The 19,050-nt window shown below is 35.0% G+C and overlaps 3 protein-coding genes across 9 annotated transcripts; 1 reads left to right on the top strand and 2 right to left on the bottom strand.

Moving 5' to 3' along the window:
* Nucleotides 1-797: 797 nt before the first annotated feature.
* On the bottom strand, nt 798-8,820 carry LOC110813270 (G-type lectin S-receptor-like serine/threonine-protein kinase At1g11330). Of its 2 annotated transcripts, XM_088220875.1 has the most exons (7): nt 2,902-8,820; nt 2,623-2,730; nt 2,338-2,549; nt 2,060-2,270; nt 1,711-1,948; nt 1,465-1,615; nt 798-1,334 (listed from the first exon to the last, which is right to left on the bottom strand). In XM_088220875.1, exons 1-7 carry the CDS (start codon nt 4,184-4,186, stop codon nt 1,023-1,025), a joined length of 2,517 nt encoding a protein of 838 aa, XP_088077001.1. In that variant the 5' UTR covers nt 4,187-8,820; the 3' UTR covers nt 798-1,022. The 2 variants fall into 2 exon arrangements, with proteins under 2 accessions (XP_088077001.1, XP_088077006.1); XM_088220880.1 differs by lacking the exons at nt 2,338-2,549; nt 2,623-2,730; nt 2,902-8,820 and having other exon boundaries at nt 886-1,334; nt 2,027-2,168.
* A 1,365-nt stretch (nt 8,821-10,185) lies between these two features.
* Nucleotides 10,186-13,783, top strand: LOC110813258 (Glycosyl hydrolase family protein). Its single transcript, XM_088220843.1, has 6 exons — nt 10,186-10,620; nt 10,750-11,049; nt 11,493-11,662; nt 11,756-11,853; nt 12,036-12,800; nt 12,934-13,783. The coding sequence occupies exons 1-6, from the start codon at nt 10,237-10,239 to the stop codon at nt 13,515-13,517; spliced, it is 2,301 nt and encodes a 766-aa protein (XP_088076969.1). The 5' UTR covers nt 10,186-10,236; the 3' UTR covers nt 13,518-13,783.
* Nucleotides 13,784-13,824: 41 nt separating this feature from the next.
* Nucleotides 13,825-18,630, bottom strand: LOC110813248 (uncharacterized). Of its 6 annotated transcripts, XR_015819463.1 has the most exons (6): nt 18,244-18,630; nt 17,036-17,628; nt 16,829-16,915; nt 16,723-16,754; nt 16,520-16,641; nt 16,016-16,257 (listed from the first exon to the last, which is right to left on the bottom strand). XR_015819463.1 is itself a non-coding variant. In XM_022040304.2 (5 exons), exons 1-5 carry the CDS (start codon nt 18,490-18,492, stop codon nt 14,132-14,134), a joined length of 1,080 nt encoding a protein of 359 aa, XP_021895996.1. In that variant the 5' UTR covers nt 18,493-18,630; the 3' UTR covers nt 13,825-14,131. The 6 variants fall into 6 exon arrangements, 2 of the variants coding, with proteins under 2 accessions (XP_021895996.1, XP_021895995.1); XM_022040304.2 differs by lacking the exons at nt 16,520-16,641; nt 16,723-16,754 and adding an exon at nt 13,825-14,137 and having other exon boundaries at nt 16,113-16,257; XR_015819462.1 differs by having other exon boundaries at nt 16,520-16,754.
* Between the last annotated feature and the right edge of the window lie 420 nt (nt 18,631-19,050).

The following is a 19,050-nucleotide window of genomic DNA, read 5'->3' as shown; positions in this document are numbered from 1 at the left end:
AGTTTGATACCACCCAAATGTTTTGCTAGTGAAAGGTGTGAATTCTGGCTACATTGAAATATGGTAAATCTGAAAGTAGCAGAATTATAATTTTAGCTGTTATGAATATTTTTTCCCTAACAATTCCGTTTTTTGTAAATTTAAAAAATTGATAATTTAGTATAAATATAAAAATATAGGAAGTTTTTTGCTTATTTAGTTTAAAAGAATATTTTGACCACAACATTCATTATTTCTTAAGAAAGAGCACAAATATTGTTAACTAAATTATGGTATCACCCATATATTGTGGTTATGTAGGGATAAACTTTGTGAGAATTAAAAATTTTATTATATAAATAATTAAAATGAAATTTTAAATTATCGAAAGAAATTTTCATGATCTGATTCAAAAAAAGTTAATCTCGTAAAGATTTTCTTAAAAAATTTTCTTATCATATTTTAACTATTTTAAAGAACAAAAATAACTTTTCAAGCTCGATAAAGATTTTCTAAGTTTGAATTTTTCTTTTGGTTTCACAAGATAATCTCCAAAATTAATCCGTGATTTATGTAATAAACATTTTTTTAAATTCTGCATTCACCTGGTCATGTGTGAATATGCTTCACATCATATCTTCACATGTTGCAAAATTTTAAACACATTTTGATATTTCTATGAAGAAATTTTGAATCAGTTTTATTAACGGAGGACAGTTACATAAACATCATTAAAGATACACAAAACATAACAACTAGAAGACAACAACAAAGTTTATTAGTGATCTGTATATGGTAGTACAAGTACACTTTCTGGGTTATTGATTATACTACCACTGTCTAATATATATTCACAGGTATATATTCACAGGTATATATTCACAGGTACATAAACATCATTAAAGATACACAAAACATAACAACTAGAAGACAACAACAAAGTTAATTTGTCAGCATTCACAGGTATATATTCTTAGTAATACATCATTAAAATAATTAAATTAAACGAAAGAAGAAAAAAGAAGAATGGAAACTATTAATTATCATCTTCCTTCCACACATGTAATGGTTACTTTGTTAACAGAACATGTTATTTCTTGATTCTGTTGAGAAGACTCTGTATCAGTGGTAAATTGTCTCCCAGTGAAGCCAGGCTGTTTTGGTGCAGGAAGATCTAAAATCTCACTGTTTAGCATGGAAATTACAGCAGACATACTTGGCCTGTCTTGGACGAATTCTTGAACACACAATAGTCCTATGTGTATGCATCTCAGAATTTCGTTTCGAAAGATTGGATCAGAGATTGTTGAATCTATTAAAGGAGATACGATCTCTTCTTTCCACAATTTCCATGCCTGAAAAACTGAAACTATCAGCTTCCACAATGGAAAGACTAGAATAGAACTAATAATGCTCTTATAGTAAAAGTTTATAAAATAAAATCTACATAATAACATCAAGGTTAATTGAGCTTAGCAGACATACATATCCTAAAAGGCTTAAAGAATGGATATCATCGTGGAAACTTGTGTTCTTTCTCCCACTAACAATCTCCAACAACAATACTCCGAAACTGAACACATCAGATTTCTCTGAAAAGCGGCCTTCCATGGCGTATTCAGGTGACATATAACCACTGCATTTCGTTGATCATTATGCATAATCATATCATTTGAACTCAAAGAATGATACATCATTGATAAATTTTAGATGAAAAGAGTAGATACTTACTATGTTCCCACAACCCTTCTGGTGCTAGCTTGATTTTCATTCCCTCCAAAGATCCTAGCCATTCCAAAATCAGAAATTTTAGGATCCATTTCTGCGTCTAACAAGATGTTGCTTGCCTTTAAATCTCGATGTATGATTCGAAGTCTAGAATCCCTATGAAGGTAAAGGACACCTCTACTAATTCCTTGGATGATGTTAAATCGTTTACTCCAATCCAACAGTCCTTCTTTGAGTGGATCTGATGGAAAGAAAGAATTAAATTAAGGAAATAACATAGTCCACTTGAGGAAAGACATAACATGAACAGGTAGCTAACATAGAAGTGCAGCCACTAGCATGCTCTAATTACCGAAAATAAAAGCATCTAAACTTTTATTTGGCATGTATTCATAGACCAGCATCTTCTCGTCTCCTTCAATGCAGCAACCAAGGAGTTTAACAAGATTCCTGTGTTGTAGTTTAGAAATAACCACCACTTCATTCATAAACTCTTCCATGCCTTGTCCTGATGTCTGTGAAAGTCTTTTCACAGCTATTTCTTGTCCATCTTGCAGTTTTCCCTAGAAAATTAAAAGCAAATCAGTAACGATCTATCGTCAAATTTTCTTTTTTTCGTAGATTATTTACCTTGTATACCAGACCAAAACCACCTTGCCCAAGCTTATTGCTCGGTTGAAAGCTGTTGGTTGCTGTTACAAGTATCTCAAATTCAAACAACGGTAGCTCCTGAAAGTCTACTTGATTGATCTCTCCAAGTAAACTATCATCCGAAAACTGAGCTTCCCTTCTTTTTAAGAATGAGTTTCCTTTCTTCATCTCCTTAGGTGCTGATTTAGAATCTAGTGGCAGTAATTGTTTAGTTGTAAATATTTTCCTGTGTAAATAGCAGTACACCAAGTTTCTTATACTTACCTTTATGCTTAAGCAGTCTCCACCGAGCAAAAATTACGCAGACAGCAATCAAAATTGTTCCTATAATCGCTGTTGTTATGATTATAATTTTTTTATTGTCCTTTTGATCTACAATTCACCAGAAAATATACAAGTTTCTCAGCTAAAATAAACTAGTGAAAATTTAGCATCATGATTCTATACATGTTAATCCAAAAAAACTGCAGCTAAGGAAGGATATCTGGCCAATCTTTAACGTCAAAAAGAAGAAATGACAAGCGAACAAAACAATTAACTCACCAAGTTCTGAATGTGCCACACGAACGTAAAGATCGAGACCATTGCCAGCTAGCTTTTGTGTGTCAATTAGGTTTCCTCCCCAAGTCATACAGCCAATGCCACTATCAAATGCATATGCAAGACAGGAACAATTAATGAGGCACTGATCTCTGCACTGGCTTTCAGGTGCAGATGACCATTCTGCAAAGTCTGGCACTTTCATTGTCTGCAGCCTAAAAAACCCATCTGGTTCATCTCCAGCACCCCCATTAATTATTCTCTCACACATCAATGGCGTCCGCCGAGTGCAACCACTGGTCCAATTCCTGTCATTCCATTCCCTTTTGTTCTTTGGTTCAAACCCATCCAGGCAGCTGCAGATTGGCTGTCCACGGGAGTTACAGGCTCCAAAATTCCCACACTTTCCATAAAAATCACACTGGTCTAAAGGCAGCGATGAGGTAATATTCCAATCTCCCTTCTCTTCATCCAAAACTTTTCTTAACATCTTTCCTTCTGAGTTCAAGCTGAAGTAGAAAACACCAGAAGCAGTTGCCGGAGTGAAAGTAATCTGAGCAGTTTCAGCTTCTCTATCAGAAAGAAGACTAAAAACATTATGAAAAAGATTTGAATTCATACCAGGTATGCCAAGAAATATATGTCCATTCCATGGACCAGTACGATAAAATGGATGACCATTGTTCCAAATGAAGAGTTCTGGGATACTGACTTGACCAATGCCAAAAGAGAAGTTTCCAGTTGATGGATCAGAAGGGCTTTTCCAGGATACCAACTGCAAGTTCTTGCCAATTCTTGCGTCAGTACTGAGTGTCATCTGCAACAAGAACGAATCAGAAGGTTGGTGAAAGCTCTCCCATATTCTGTTTCCATCGGAATTGTTCTGTAAAACCAGGTTTCCAGAATCTAAAAGCTGAGCACTTGTGTTGGTTGCAAAAATTGAGACATTTGATGACCAAATGATCCTGTTCTCCTCACTTAAAACAACAAGATTGCCATCTTCAGATATCGTCAATATCCCAGATGAATTTTTAACTGGGTTATTTCTGTTAGCAACCCAGATCACAGTTTGCTCAGAAATATTGGTATACCATATTCCCACATAACGATCTGAAGACTCTTCAGGACTAAAGAAACCCAGTTTGTAAATATTGCCATTGGAGACTATAGATTCAGGGTCTTTTATGAACTGAGATGATGTAATTCTGTCTGTTTGACAACTGCAAACCTGTAAACAAAAACAAGAAACTAGAAGTACTAACAAAATTCTGCTTCTCTTAAGTCCCATAATTTCCTTGGTGATATCTACTTGCTCATAACAATTAAGAATTTGGATGTTGAAGCCAGAGCGTTGAATTGTAATGCCTTGAGTTTCCCTTTTTTGGGGAAAAAAACATGGTTGGTTGATATGTCAAATATTAGAATTGTCTTAAAATAAGAATTTTCTTTGACAAGCAGCGTGCATTTTTGAATTTCTTTACCAAGAAATAACAGAAAGAGGTACAATCTACACCAAAAGACTTTGACTAACCTGAATTTGTACAATAAACAGTTGACAAATTTTTTTGGATTACCGAAAATGTGGATGCAGAATTTCTTGGGATGTGGACATCTCTGACATTTTCAAGAGTATATCATGAACAACCACTTAAGACTTCTATTATCATTGTCTACACCAAAAGACTTATATCTTGTTCAAACCATTTTCTTTTTGTTTATAACAATTAGAAGGCTGAGGTAAAACCATGTCGAAGTAGAATTAGCTCGAAAACACTAGAGAGTTGTCATTAAGCTGGTCATTAAGGCTAGTTAAGTGCATTCTAACAAACAATTAACTTTATGAAAGCAAAATTTACAATGAAAATAGTAATTTCAAATTAAATGACTAAATTAGGATGTGGCATTTCCACTTGCACTTGTTTCTGTAGTCATATACATTATTCACTCCATTCCAATAAACTTTCGTAAGTAACTTCTTTAATTTTCATAACCTCGTTCTATTATTGTTTTGACGCTTTCATACTCCGTTTCGAAAACAACTTTTTAAATTTCATAATCAAACTAAGCGGCTCTATTGATTTCTTTCAAAGAACCCAATTATTTATACTCTCTCAAATACCGATAAAATTAAAATAGATCAAATTCGTTTCCTTCAATGGATATTTGATTTTATCATTTTACAACCAATATTTTGTGATTTTAAAAATTAAACCAAAAACTCTGTTTTGTAAATTAGCATACATTTTATATTCTATAATTTATTTTAAAAAGATAATATACGAATATATCCTAAATATATGTGTTAGAAAAATTAATCCGTAAACCGTGCATAATCATAACAAAGTAAAAATAGAACAAAAATACAAGATTTAACGTGATTCGACAGTGTGTCTGCATTCACGGATAAGACCTACAAAAAAGTGTTCTATTATGATTAATTGAGAATACATCATCAATAAGTTAGCAAACCTATACAGAGAGAGACTATTAGAATTTTTTTAAAACAAAAATTCTTTAGGATATACATTAATTATTTCTCATAATAAATATAAATTATCACTAAGATATATATAAAATATTTAATAGGATAAACATCAAATATCCTCTAAAAATATAAATAAGATATCTCTAAAATTCAAGCTACATCAATAAATCTTTTATTAGCTTGAATTCCCTTTTATCATCAAAGCAATTAACCGTCTTGTCATACTGTTTTGCCAACATGTCCCCATATGAGTGTTACTAAGTATAGCATACTCTAACCAAGTCTAGGTCGTTATCTCATCTCTAAACAAAGTGACATCTGCTATCAAGTTCTTCTTCACACACAACACCAATCATTTAATATACATATGAACTTTCTGATTTATGCAAATCAATTGTCCTTGAAACTGACAAGTTATATGCAACAAGATTCTCATATCTTTGTGTGGTTTAATATGTATTCTCTCTATATCTGTTGCAATATTATATAATTTTTGTTGATAAGTGCACCATTACCTTCTTAATCAAGATCATGCACTTCATTCCTTAGCCATTGGACTGCACTTCTAACTGTGCTTGTTCTCTGACATTGTAATATGATTTTGTTATTGTATTCTCATTCTAACTGTCCAGTGAAACAGACTTATTAAATATCATATCTCTATTGATAATCAACCCTGGAGACTTAGAATCATTACACCACAACCTGTAGCCTTTTACTCTAGATGCATACTCAAGAAATATGCATTTCTTTGTTCTCGACTCAAGCTTACTATATCTAACATGATGATAAGTATGACAACCAAATACTCTCAACTGAGAGTAATCAACAGGTGACCCAAACCATACCTTAAAAGTAGTTTTATCCTCAATAGCTATGGATGAAGATCTATTAACTAAGAAACTAGTAATGTTCACATCCTCAGCCCATAATTCATATCCCAAATCTAAATGAGATAACATGCTCTGTGTCCTATCATAAAGTATAATATTCATGCGTTATACAATACCATTATATTGTGGTGTCCCAATACAAGTATGATGTCTCATTATATCTTTCATATTATAAAAATCATCAAACGTATGATTGTAAAATTCTAACATATTGTCAGTCCTAAGACATTTGATTTTCTTTTTTGTTTGTTTTTCAGTCGTGATATTTTATATGACAAATGTTGAAAATGTCTATTCTTTAGAGTTTAAGAAATACACTCAAACTTTTTTAGAATAATCATCAATCAACATCATGAAATACATGACACCACTTTTGGAGGAAACTTTATATGGACCCCTTAAGTCAAAATAAACATAATCTAACTTGTCTCTTGTCTTATGCACTACTCTTTTGTTGAACTTCACTCTAATCTACTTGTCAAACACACAATGGTCATAGAAACTCATAGCTCATTTTTTGTATCCGTTTAACAAAGTCTGTCTACTCAAAATATATAACTCCTTGTCACTGATATGACTCAAACTCAGATGTTACAACTGATTCTGATTACTGTTCTCAAGTACTATAGTAACTTTTTTTAAAACTACATTTCTTTGAAAAACGTACAATCTAAATTTTAAACTGTCTTTCATGAGGATATCATTCTTTACATGATATTTATAACATTGAGATGTCATTGTAGAAAGAAGAATTAGATTCATCTCCATCTAAAAAATATACGAACACTTTATAATTCTAATAACATCATCAAACATTCTTAATCTCATATTACCAATCTCAGGTACAGTCAATGGACTGTCACCTCTAATCTACACGTACTACTTATTTGCTTGTAAGTAGTAAATCAATATCTATGTTGACACGTATGGAATATAGCACCAGAATAAAGAATTCAAAATTTCTTTTTATGATCCGAATTCATAAATAAAACTACTTCAATATTGTTATCACTGTCATCAGAATTACCAATGTCGACTATATTAGTAGAACCTTTCTGCTTTTTTCCTCTCTTCAGCCGAGAACAATCTCTCCTAAAGTGACCATACTTCCCAAACTCAAAATAGTTTCTCTTTTCACCTCTAGATTTTGATATCACCTTTTTTTACACTATTTCTCTATTTACCAAATCTTTCCATTTTATTTTATTTACCAAATCTTCCCAAACTCTTTTGATTTTAGTGTATTACTAACATCATATAATAGAATACTAATTTCATACAATAAATTATCAACAAAAGTCTCATACAATATAATAATGAATACAATATAATCAATGTATGATCCTTATTATTAATCTTGATATCAATGTTACTCAGGTCCATAATTATAAAATTAAATTCATTAAGATACTATTTAGTGGGGATATTTTTACTCATTTTAATATTGCATAGTATTTTCTTCAAATAAAGATGATTTGTCAACGATTTTACAAAACATAACTCTTTCAGTTTTTCCATGCAGCTGAACTTGAATTTTCTCCTCTAATTTTTTGTAGAATATCATGGTCACACTCATAAAAATTGTACAAAAGGCTCAATCCTACAAATCTACCTTATCATACTCTCTAGTACCCTCATAAAACTTTTCTTCAATTGCCCTCATAAACCTTACAATGTAAGGGACGATCTTAGTTTAATATTTTATAAATTGAAATTCGTTCTACCATCAAATTTTTTCATATTATACTTTGTACATGTTATCTCGAATCTTTATTTTATGTACAAAAAATAAAAAAGAGAGAAATATTACGATCAAAAAATAAAATATCACTGTCAAAAAATATTACTATGCACCACCGCACCTAACCACATAAGCCTCATGCGCAGCCACGCACCGCCACATCCGCGGTCGCTGGAACTGTCACATGCCTCGCTGACAACCACCCACCATCGTGATCTGGCCAGAAAACACCATAAAAGCACGTGCTTTCTCAGATCCGACACAAATTTGGTGAGATCGCACCGAGGAACACTGGAAAAATGCCTTAGCGCAAAATGGGTTATTGTGGCTGGGTTTTTGTTCTCGGCGCGCGTTCTCTCTCTTTGGCTCTAGTTTCACTCACACACGGCTTTGTCTAGCCTTTTTTTGACCGTTCTCATGCAGATTCGGTCAAATCTGCAATGCACACCTGCCCAAGCAAACGTGGACACCCGCAGCTTCTCTGGTTTTCTTTAAGTCGCACCGCCGCTAGGATTAAGAGTCTTTTATTCGCTCGCACGCTTGTCTTTCTTTTAGGTAGCGCTCGTCACACCGGAGGTTCCTCCCTTTCGCGCAGATATAGATGAATCCAACTTATTTCCACACTGTGCACGGATCTTTGTGTCTAAAGTGGAGTGTTCTTCTATAAATCCTCTGTGCGCCGTTTCGTCTTCCACAGCCGAATGTCGCTGCTGTTTTTGGTGTTAACAGATAACACCTCTCTCACTTTTGTATTATGACTTTCGCTCCCAAACCTTTTATAACTTTTAACTCTCATATTGGAAAAATTAATTTCTAAAACACACATAAGCACAACAAAATAAGAGTAAAAAGAAAAAATATAATATTTAATATTCTTATATCCGCAAGGAAGACCAATAAAAAATATTCTAACATAATCAATTGAGAGTAAATCATTAATAAATTAATAAATTTATATATAGAGAGATTATTAGAGTTTTTCTCAAATAAAAATTATTTAGAATATATATAAATTATTTTTTATAATAAATACAAACTATCATCAAAATATACATAAAATATTATTAAAATAAACATTAAATATTCTCCAAAATATAAATAAAATATTCCAAAAATTCAAGTTACATCAACAATATGAATTATGTTACCCATAATATAAAATACAATAGAAAACCAATATAATCAAGTAGCAAAAAATAAAACAATGAATTTTTTTATTTGATTAGTGATTGATTCTCATTTTCTTTAAGTGTTTTAAATGATAGATGAACATATTTTCAATATTAATAATATATATTACTAAGTAAAATACAATTTTAATATATTATAATAAATACTAAAATTAAAACATTGGCCATTGATCTATTTTTTTTTTACTAATTTTTAACTATAATATCGTTGAAGAAAATAACCATAAGATTCCATTTGAAAAATTTAAACATGAGGCTGTCTATATATATTTTTACTAATAATATTTAAAGTTACAGAATCAAAGATGAACAAATGTCTGAACGGATCTATAAAAATAAATTTTTTTTTAGGTCAGTTCATGTTTGATCATCAAAATCATATGATAAGATCATAATTAAATTAATTTAATGTTAGATCCATTTATCTTTAAATACACGAGTATATATCTTTTTGTTTTTAGAGTGTATTTTGTTTATTTTATCACAATAATATTAATGATGAGAACATATATCAACGTGTTATGGCATATAAACGTTCAAAATGTTTGACTAAGTCTATTGCTGTTACTTCACAAACGTCATTGCTTGTTTTTTATTAGAGAATAAAAAATAATTTAAACTGGAAAAAATATATCCTCAATAATACATGTAGGGTTGCTTGCTCAAAACTAGTTGTGTTTTTTGTCTATGATGACCCCACCAAATCCTACATCGTGTGGAAAGAAACTTGAGTGACGTCATTAAAGATGACTTCAATTTAATTTATGATATTTGGGCCCACAACACAATTGGGCTTTAGGAGATGAGGCCCAACTTATCTTGTTCTTCGGACATGGGACTGCTGGTGATAGGGACAGGTCATACTTGAGTTGTCGGTAATCGGATTTTAATAAATTGAAAAGGGCAATTTTGTCATTTCATATCTCACATCAATTATTCATCCGCCCAATAATAATCACTCTTCTTCTCCCCACCCTTACTTTTCTTACACCTCCACCTTCGGTTACATTTCTCAGCTTCTGCCACACTATGGTTCTCCATAACCTCTCCTACCTTTCCTTAGCTCTGCTACTGTTCATCCGAGTCGACTCGACTCAACCTCCATTCTCATGCGGCCCATCAACCAAATCTTACCCTTTTTGCCGAACCAATCTGCCCATTAGCCAAAGAGCTCGGGACCTGGTATCCAGGCTCTCCCTGGACGAGAAGATCTCCCAACTCGTTAACTCAGCCCCGGGAATTCCTCGACTCGGTATCCCCGCTTACGAATGGTGGTCGGAGGCATTGCACGGCGTGGCCAGCGTAGGCCCCGGCATCCATTTCAATGGCACCATTAAGGCCGCCACCAGCTTCCCTCAAGTCATCCTCACTGCCTCTTCCTTCGATGCCTACCAATGGTATCGCATTGGTCAAGTACGTGTAAATTAACAATAGCACAGCTTTTGACGTCAATTATTACTATTAAAAACCATGTTTTTTGCGCTCTTTTGTTATCCAATAGTGATGACGTATGTGTACACATGTCTATGAATGAACTGATAGGTGATTGGGAGAGAAGCAAGGGCAGTGTATAACAGTGGGCAAGCTCGGGGGATGACATTTTGGGCGCCGAATATAAACATATTCAGGGATCCAAGATGGGGGAGAGGGCAAGAGACGCCGGGGGAGGATCCATTGGTGACAGGGAAATATGCAGTGTCGTACGTGAGGGGGATTCAAGGGGATACTTTTCAAGGAGGAAAGCTCACCGGGCATCTTCAAGCTTCTGCTTGCTGCAAGCATTTCACTGCTTATGATTTGGATAAGTGGAAGGGCACCAACCGATTCATCTTCGATGCTCGTGTAAGTGCCAGTCAATCAGTCATCTCTTTTCTTTTTAGCTTTTTTATTTTTTGCCTTCTCTTTTTTAAAACTTTGTCCTAAAGAGTGAGCTTCAAAGATTCCCTTTGATTTGCGTTATAACTATTAAGCATTTGTCTCCGTCTGCATCACTCCCTTTGTTAAATGGGAAGCGGAATTAATTTAATAAATCAATGTAGATTTCAATTGGGCGGAACTGCTTTATGGGGGTTTTTTCAAGGATTTTAATTCATGGGTATTAATTTAATGATCTCTCTCTCTCTCTCTCTCTCTCTCTCTCTCTCTCTCCCATCATGGAGGGTTCCTAAGGAAAACCCACACGTAGATAGAGAAAATTAACAATGGAAAAGGTGAAAACTTGTTTTGGATCATGAGCTAAACTTTCCCAGATTAGAATTTACAGTAGTTTGTGGATATGGAGACAGGTGACTCAACAAGACTTAGCAGACACATACCAGCCCCCATTTCGAAGCTGCATAGAGGATGGGAGAGCCAGCGGAATCATGTGTGCTTACAACAGAGTAAACGGAGTCCCAAATTGTGCAGATTACAATCTCTTGACCAGAACCGCTAGAGGACAATGGGGTTTCCATGGGTAACTTTTTGTGCCACATTCTGCATATTGTGCAGGACATTTCTGTAATTTGATGAATTATGTGTTTTTACTGGGGTTGGGAAATGTTATCAGGTACATTACATCGGACTGCGATGCGGTCTCCATTATCCATGATAATCAAGGATATGCTAAATCAGCCGAAGATGCTGTTGCTGATGTCCTCAACGCTGGTATTCTGGGACTTTATCTCTTTAGTCCTTACTAAAGTGATTAATCTGGATTTCCATTGTGGGATTTCTTTTCCAGATTCTCATATTAATATACACAATTTCAGAAATTACAGTAAAAGAATTATTTAATTGCTCACAGGGCCTTTTCATTGTTTGCTTATTATTTCTATGTGCATTTTCAGGCATGGATGTCAACTGCGGTTCCTACTTGCAGAAGCACACCAAATCAGCAGTAGAGCGGAAAAAACTACCCGAATCTGCAATAGACAGAGCTCTCCACAACCTCTTCTCTGTTAGAATGAGGTTAGGCCTTTTCGATGGATATCCAAGTGGCAAGCCTTTTGGCAACATCGGTCCCGACCAAGTGTGTTCCCCACAGCACCAGATGCTAGCCCTTGAAGCTGCCCGCAATGGCATTGTTCTCTTGAAGAATTCGGCCAAACTCCTCCCACTTTCAAAGCAAACAACCACTTCACTTGCTGTTATAGGTCCCAATGCCAATGCTGCAGGCACACTGCTAGGCAACTATGCGGGTCCTCCTTGCAAATCAATCACTCCATTGCAAGCACTGCAGAGTTATGTAAAGAACACAATCTATCACCCGGGTTGCAATTCAGTTCAATGCTCTTCAGTCTCAATTGACCAGGCTGTTAACATAGCTAAAAGGGCAGATCATGTTGTGATGATTATGGGATTGGATCAAACTCAGGAGAGGGAAGAGCTTGATCGCTTGGACCTTGTTCTCCCAGGAAGGCAACAGGAACTGATCGGCAGTGTTGCAAAAGCTGCAAATAAACCAATTACTTTGGTGCTTATTTGTGGAGGACCTGTTGATGTATCCTTCGCCAAATATGACAATAAAATTGGAAGCATTTTGTGGGCTGGCTATCCTGGTGAAAGCGGAGGGATTGCACTTGCAGAAATCATATTTGGTGATCACAACCCAGGTGAACTTGCTAATTGCTAATGTGAAACATAGACCAAAAATAATCTGCTTCTTTGCATGTAAAGAAACAAACATTCCCCTTTCGGTAGAAAATTTGTATATGTACTGGTAAGCCATTTGTTGTTGACTTGCAGGAGGGAGATTAACAATGACATGGTATGCTCAAAGTTTTGCCAAGGTGCCAATGACTGACATGAGGATGCGTCCTGAATTATCTTCTGGTTATCCAGGAAGGACATATAGATTTTACAAAGGGCAAAAAGTTTTTGAATTTGGTTATGGTCTTAGCTACTCCAAGTATTCATACAAGTTCAAGAGAACTCAGAGCAGTCTCTTCTTAAACCAATCTTCAAGCAAGCAAGCAACTGAAAATTCAGACATGGATCGAGTATCAGTTTCAAAGCTGGGCGCAGAGCTCTGCAATAAAAGGAAGTTATCAGTTTATGTTGAAGTTGAAAACAATGGGGAAATGGCAGGTAAACATCCAGCATTGCTGTTTGCTAGGCATGAATTGCCTGAAAATGGTAGGCCTATGAAACAGCTCGTTGGCTTCCAGAGCTTGATATTAAGTGCAGGGGAGAAAGCTGAAGTTGAATTTGAGGTGAGCCCGTGTGAGCACCTAAGCAGAGCTGATGAAAATGGTTTGATGGTGATTGAAAAAGGGAAGCATTTCTTGGCTATAGGAGATGCAGAGTACTCAATCAGCATCATTATCTAATGTTGAGAAATTGGGATCTTCACCTCATAAAATGTAGTTCACTAGCTATGACATATTCCTACATTGTTGAAGAAGAGGAAAACTGGAATGCGCATTCAGAAAATGCCATTCAAAACCTTTTCTCCCTATGAATTGAGAAAGAAATTGGAATTTTCCCTCTAATTAAAATGAATGATGTGGGACTGTTTAATGTTTATGCAGGGAACTGTAATATGTAAACAAGTTTTGAAGAGCCATGAAATAAAAGAATTCAAATAACACTCTAATTAGCTCTAGAAGCATCAAGATGACTTCTGAATGAAGAATTCCTTCTGATTCTTAGTAGACATTTTTTCATGTTTTGAACCTCAAATACCTTTTCTCTTCAGAACTGCACACCTCAAACTAATGGAGAAAAACAGCCTGAAAATTCTCTACAAAAAAAAGAGCTTCAATTTGTGTAAGGATATTGCCCTCTCTTGATGACCATCAACTATTCCGGGCTGCCTATGTGACTGCATGTCATGCTTACCGATTCAATATGCATCCGTTCAACAAACATTGTTTTCTGTCACCCAAGTCTTTATGGCTTTGGTGGTATGACGTCTCCTTTGTAAAGCATGCGGTCAGGAGTTTTACTCCTATTACAAGCCATATGTAGGTCATAAAAAGAAAATATGTTTTCTGTCACTACTAAATAAATACCTATTTAAAATAATGACTAAATACATTTGTATCTTGTAACACCATATATCAAGACATAGTAACAATTTAGAAAATGTATAATTCAATCAGCCTCTATCCCAACTGTACATGACGGGGAAACAAGTGGGTTAATCTAAACTAATTTCCAGTAGCTCATATCACTTTCCACCAAAACAAGCAGAGTGGATTCACATTTCAACGTGACAGGTATGACAGCAGGTCATGTACTGAAGGAAAAAGAAGACGAAAGAAAGGACTTTAAGAGTTTCATGTTTTGGAAAATGAGTCAGGTGCATTTCACTTGTTGAAATATAAGCCAGTCTATGCATTAGATGGAGATGTAACCTTAGTTCATGGTGGAAATACAGCCAAGGGACTTAAAACTTCTCCTATAAAAAAGTTGATGTCCTTAAAGCTTGCATGGTATGGTGGGACTCGTTTTCTTCTTATGTCTAAGGTCTTCAATTATGGTTGTAAATAATTGAGATTGGGATACAACAGATAACCCCTTTCATAGGGATATGACTTGAGTAGGACATTGTAAGTGTCAGGGACAAAAACAATGACACGTAGATTCAGCTAGCGCCTGGCACCAACAGGGCTTCGAAAATATGTCAACCCTCACCTTTCTATTAATTCTCCAACCATCAAATTTGAAATTGCAAGAGATCAACAACCAAAATGAAGAAAATGCCTGAATCAGAAATGAGAAGAACCCTTCACCACCTCCTATCTATCAGAAAAACTGGGCATCCGGTGGACATCCAAATACACAACCTCTACCATAAATAATCCTTCTACTTTTCAACCAAATATGCAATTGCATCATCCTTCTACTTTTCTACCAATACTGAATGATTTCATTTTGCAAATTCTCCAAGTGAATTGGAGGATTGCACTAGAATAAAACTATTCTTCCACTAGCATAAATTTTCTCTGATGATGATAACCCAGGTGTGCATGAGAAAATCTTGAGAATCATTTACATGATTTTGTAATCGAGAGGAATACTTGAATTACCAGTTAGTTTTTATTTTACTTTTTGGCATCCATTATTTCTCCTTTTCCTTCTAATACAACTTTTTCTACCAAAACGTTTCTTTTTCCCATTCCCTAAATTTCAACATCAAAGACAAACATGAGGATGCATCCTCAAGGACAAAGAATAATGGTCATGCTTAAGCTGATTAGCTGTCAAAACATGAATTGCAGTCACCTAAGCCAAATTAAATTGTGCCTTGAGCAAATTAAGATCGATTTCTATCTCTAACTCACCTCCTTGAAGAACCATTTTCTCATATTGAAGCATCAAACTTTATAACCAATTCATTTGCAAAAATTCTAAGAGATAAAGAATGGATTAGAAAGAGTTGAAGAATTATTACTAAAAGATACCCAAAGCAAAAAGAGAAAGCAATTTTTCAGTATTCTAATAAGTGTAATTCTAGAATCTGCAGTAATATTATGAGAAAAAACCAGGGAAAAAAATGTACAGTATTGAGCATTTCACTAACATAGTAAAATTTGGGTGAACAGTGCAAGTCCTCTAAGATAGCACCCCTAGAGTTTGTCAAAGAATATGGAAGGAAATACTATATTAGTAAAATAAAATTTATAAGGTCGCATCACCCAATCATTTAAAGGCCAGACTAAGGTCTGAACAAAGAATTTGCAATGACAAAGACCTTCGTCCTCTTCCCATCCTGTAGCTTGACTCTAGATGTTTACCAAATTAAGACAAAAAAGTTAATGCACAACAAATGTTGGTGAAGTATTCCTCCATCACCATCTTAAAGATCTAAATTTAGGTGTACTTGCTAGAAGCGGTATCATAAGTAATATAACCAAAAAAGTGCTATAGGCTAATAGTACATGAGATTCTCGAGCAAGAGAGCAATAGCTGACACTTACAACGCTCCTGTTTCTTCTGAAAGTGGCAACAACAAAACCAGGGTCATCCCTTGCTTTCCATGTCATGGCTGGAACAGTTATTTCACGGGTCCCATCAAAATGAACGTAGTCATAAAATTCATAGGCATGTGCGCTAAAAATTATCCTGTCAAGAAAGTGAAAAAGGGAAGTACATCAGTTAGTGGAATAATAGAGACAAGTGAAGATATTAAGGTGTAAGTACAAACTAAAAAGTCATAGGGTTCCAGAACTAATGCACCAACTCTAAACAATTATCTAAAAAATGAAACATGGCATACAAATCTCTTCAAATTATAAAACATACTACAAACATATCCAGAAAAAACGAGGGAAACTGAGCAAGGAAAAAATTTCAAACAATGGCAAAGATTTTTGATAAACCTAACTTATCCCTGCCTTTTAGACCAAGAGATGCTGTAGAAGGAAACTTCAAAGGACTTATGACATAAAATCCAATCCTTGCAGGGTAAATTTGTCTTATTAATTGAGTTTGAAGGGTCACAACTTCCTGTATCAAAGTTGAATGCAACAAATATAAACAGTCAACCATGAAGATCCAGGAGATTGATAGTATGAAACTAGACCATACATTGTCCCCAAAAATGTTGAATCAACATTCACCTACAATCAACACAAATTTTTATATTCAAACAAATGCAAGGAAGAAGACTATATGGATTCAAAACCAGAGTTACCTTGGCCTAAGAGCTTGGAAAATATATTCAGTGGCATTTGGTGGGACAGTGCATGATAACTCATATGGACTGGTATCACTGAACCCCCTGAAAGAGAGAAATTGGAAACAAAATGTAACTAAAATGCCAAAGGAGAGGGGAAAACATTTGCTGAGAAATTTCCATGAGAAATAAAACATGCAGCATGGATGTAAGACTTTAGCTTACATCCTCTGTGTCCTTGAGCTTTGATGTGGTGGAGTAAGAGCTCCATTGAAAGCATTGCCTTCTCCATAACTGCCTTTTCTTGTTTGATGCAAAGGAAAGTGAAGCAATAGGACTGGTCCTGCTCCAGACGAAATAGCATTTTCTCTCCACCCAAAGTCATGTGACTTCGTCCTCAACTTGCTAGAATCTTCATTAGTTTTGGATGCATCATTAGCTTTCATTTGTAGACCTAAACTCTCACTCTCTATGGCTTTCTCAGCACTAAACCGTAGTTCATTGTTGCCACACAGCAGGGCCACGGAATTAAGAGAAACAAAGCTAACATTACTAATTTTAAAGGCACCACAACCTGATGAGTCCAACCCAGGAAACTTCCTAGTTATCCAGTTAACAAACTTTGCATCAAGCTCGCCGCATTCTCCAAAATCTCTATCCCCAAGTACAACATGATAAGGAAGACCAAGAAAAGGTCCCAGCATCCAATGAAATTGATGGAAGACAGACAACCACTTAGTTTTTGTTAACTGTGAACCCTTTGCCGAAATATCTCCCAAGACAAGTAGCAAATCAGGCTTAACTCTGTGGAACGATTTCTGCTTCAAAAACAACAGATTTTTATTTGGTTAAAGGACAAGAAGAATATGATTGCAGAAACATCTCCTAAGACAAGCAGCAAATCAGGCTTAATGATATTGAAAGTTTCCTACTTCAGAAACAACAGAACTTCATATTTGATAAAGACGAGAAGAATATCATTGCATTACTTGACAAGACAAAGTGTTCCAAACTTCCAAGGTTAGCATTGTGTTAACATCCAAAAGTCCTAGAATATGAAAAGCATTCTTACGAGCCAATAATTTGGCTGTTTCCTAGAATTTGATTATCCTGAACAACATTAAGTAAGTTATCAATTTCTCAAACAATTTCGATTGAGTTATTGAGATCCTAAACAAGTTTGAATCGGATTATTAATTACAACAGAAGTTCGAACGATTCTTAGCCCTGCAAAGAAGTTAAAACGAGTTCCTGCTCGGTGTATTCTTCATTTTAATACAGGTAATTTCCACTCAATCGTTTAAAAAATCAGAAAGAGACAAAAAAAAAAAAAAGTCAATGCAGCAGATGATTTTCCTCTCATCCTTCATAACAATCAATTTTCTAGCATTAGAGGAAACATTCAACAGCAGACCGAGAAAGAAGCCACTGACCTTGAAGAACTTGGACATGTAATAATCCCTGAAGTAGAGGTTGACAAAACCAGCCTCCGAACCGAATAACAGTAGATTGGCGACTAGCATCACCTTCAAATCATCCTCTGATTCCTGCTCGGGACCAACATGATCGTCGGGATCCCTGCCTGGCATGGTCTTGCAGTAAGGATGCGATATCCAGTCTTCGAAGGCGAGGAGGGCAAAGAAGAGGATGACGGGCAGCACTGACCTCCACGCGACTGCCATCGCGTGGCCAGGAGCGTCTCATGGTGGCGGGGGATTGAATTTGGGATGAAGAGTTTTGGAGCTGTTATGCTTGGTGCAGTTTGTAAAGTTGCAGGCTATTGGGTTTTCTCTCCGGTTTGTCTTTGATCTTTGTTCTTCGTCCTCATTCTAGTTTACATTTATTACCCAATGTGCAGTTTCCGGATGCGATAAAACCGCAAGTTCAAATCGTACGGAGAATAATAAAATCTTAAAAGGTTTTTAATTTAACTTTTTATTTAAAATAAGGTTTTTAAAAGTTAAACCTTTTACCGAATTGGAAATGTCTAGTAAAACCAAAATGGCATGTGAACTTTTTTTTTATATAAAAATTCCCTATGCCGATTCAATTAAAAGTGTATATTTTAAATATCAAAATTTCAAGTTCAACTTTTTTTTTATTTTATTTTTTTCTCTAAATTAATTATGTAATTTTTTCCTCATAAATTTCATGTGTTATAAATACATAAAGTTTTTTTTTTTTATTTTTAACGACAACTTTATTATTAGATAAGAAAACATAATTATTACAAAAATAAA

This window comes from Carica papaya, chromosome 1 (assembly GCF_054855325.1).
Source record: "Carica papaya isolate Zhongbai chromosome 1, ASM5485532v1, whole genome shotgun sequence".
NCBI classification, from domain to species: Eukaryota; Viridiplantae; Streptophyta; class Magnoliopsida; order Brassicales; family Caricaceae; genus Carica; species Carica papaya.
Note: the sequence above shows the minus strand (reverse complement) of the source record. Positions and strands in the feature narration are given on the sequence as shown.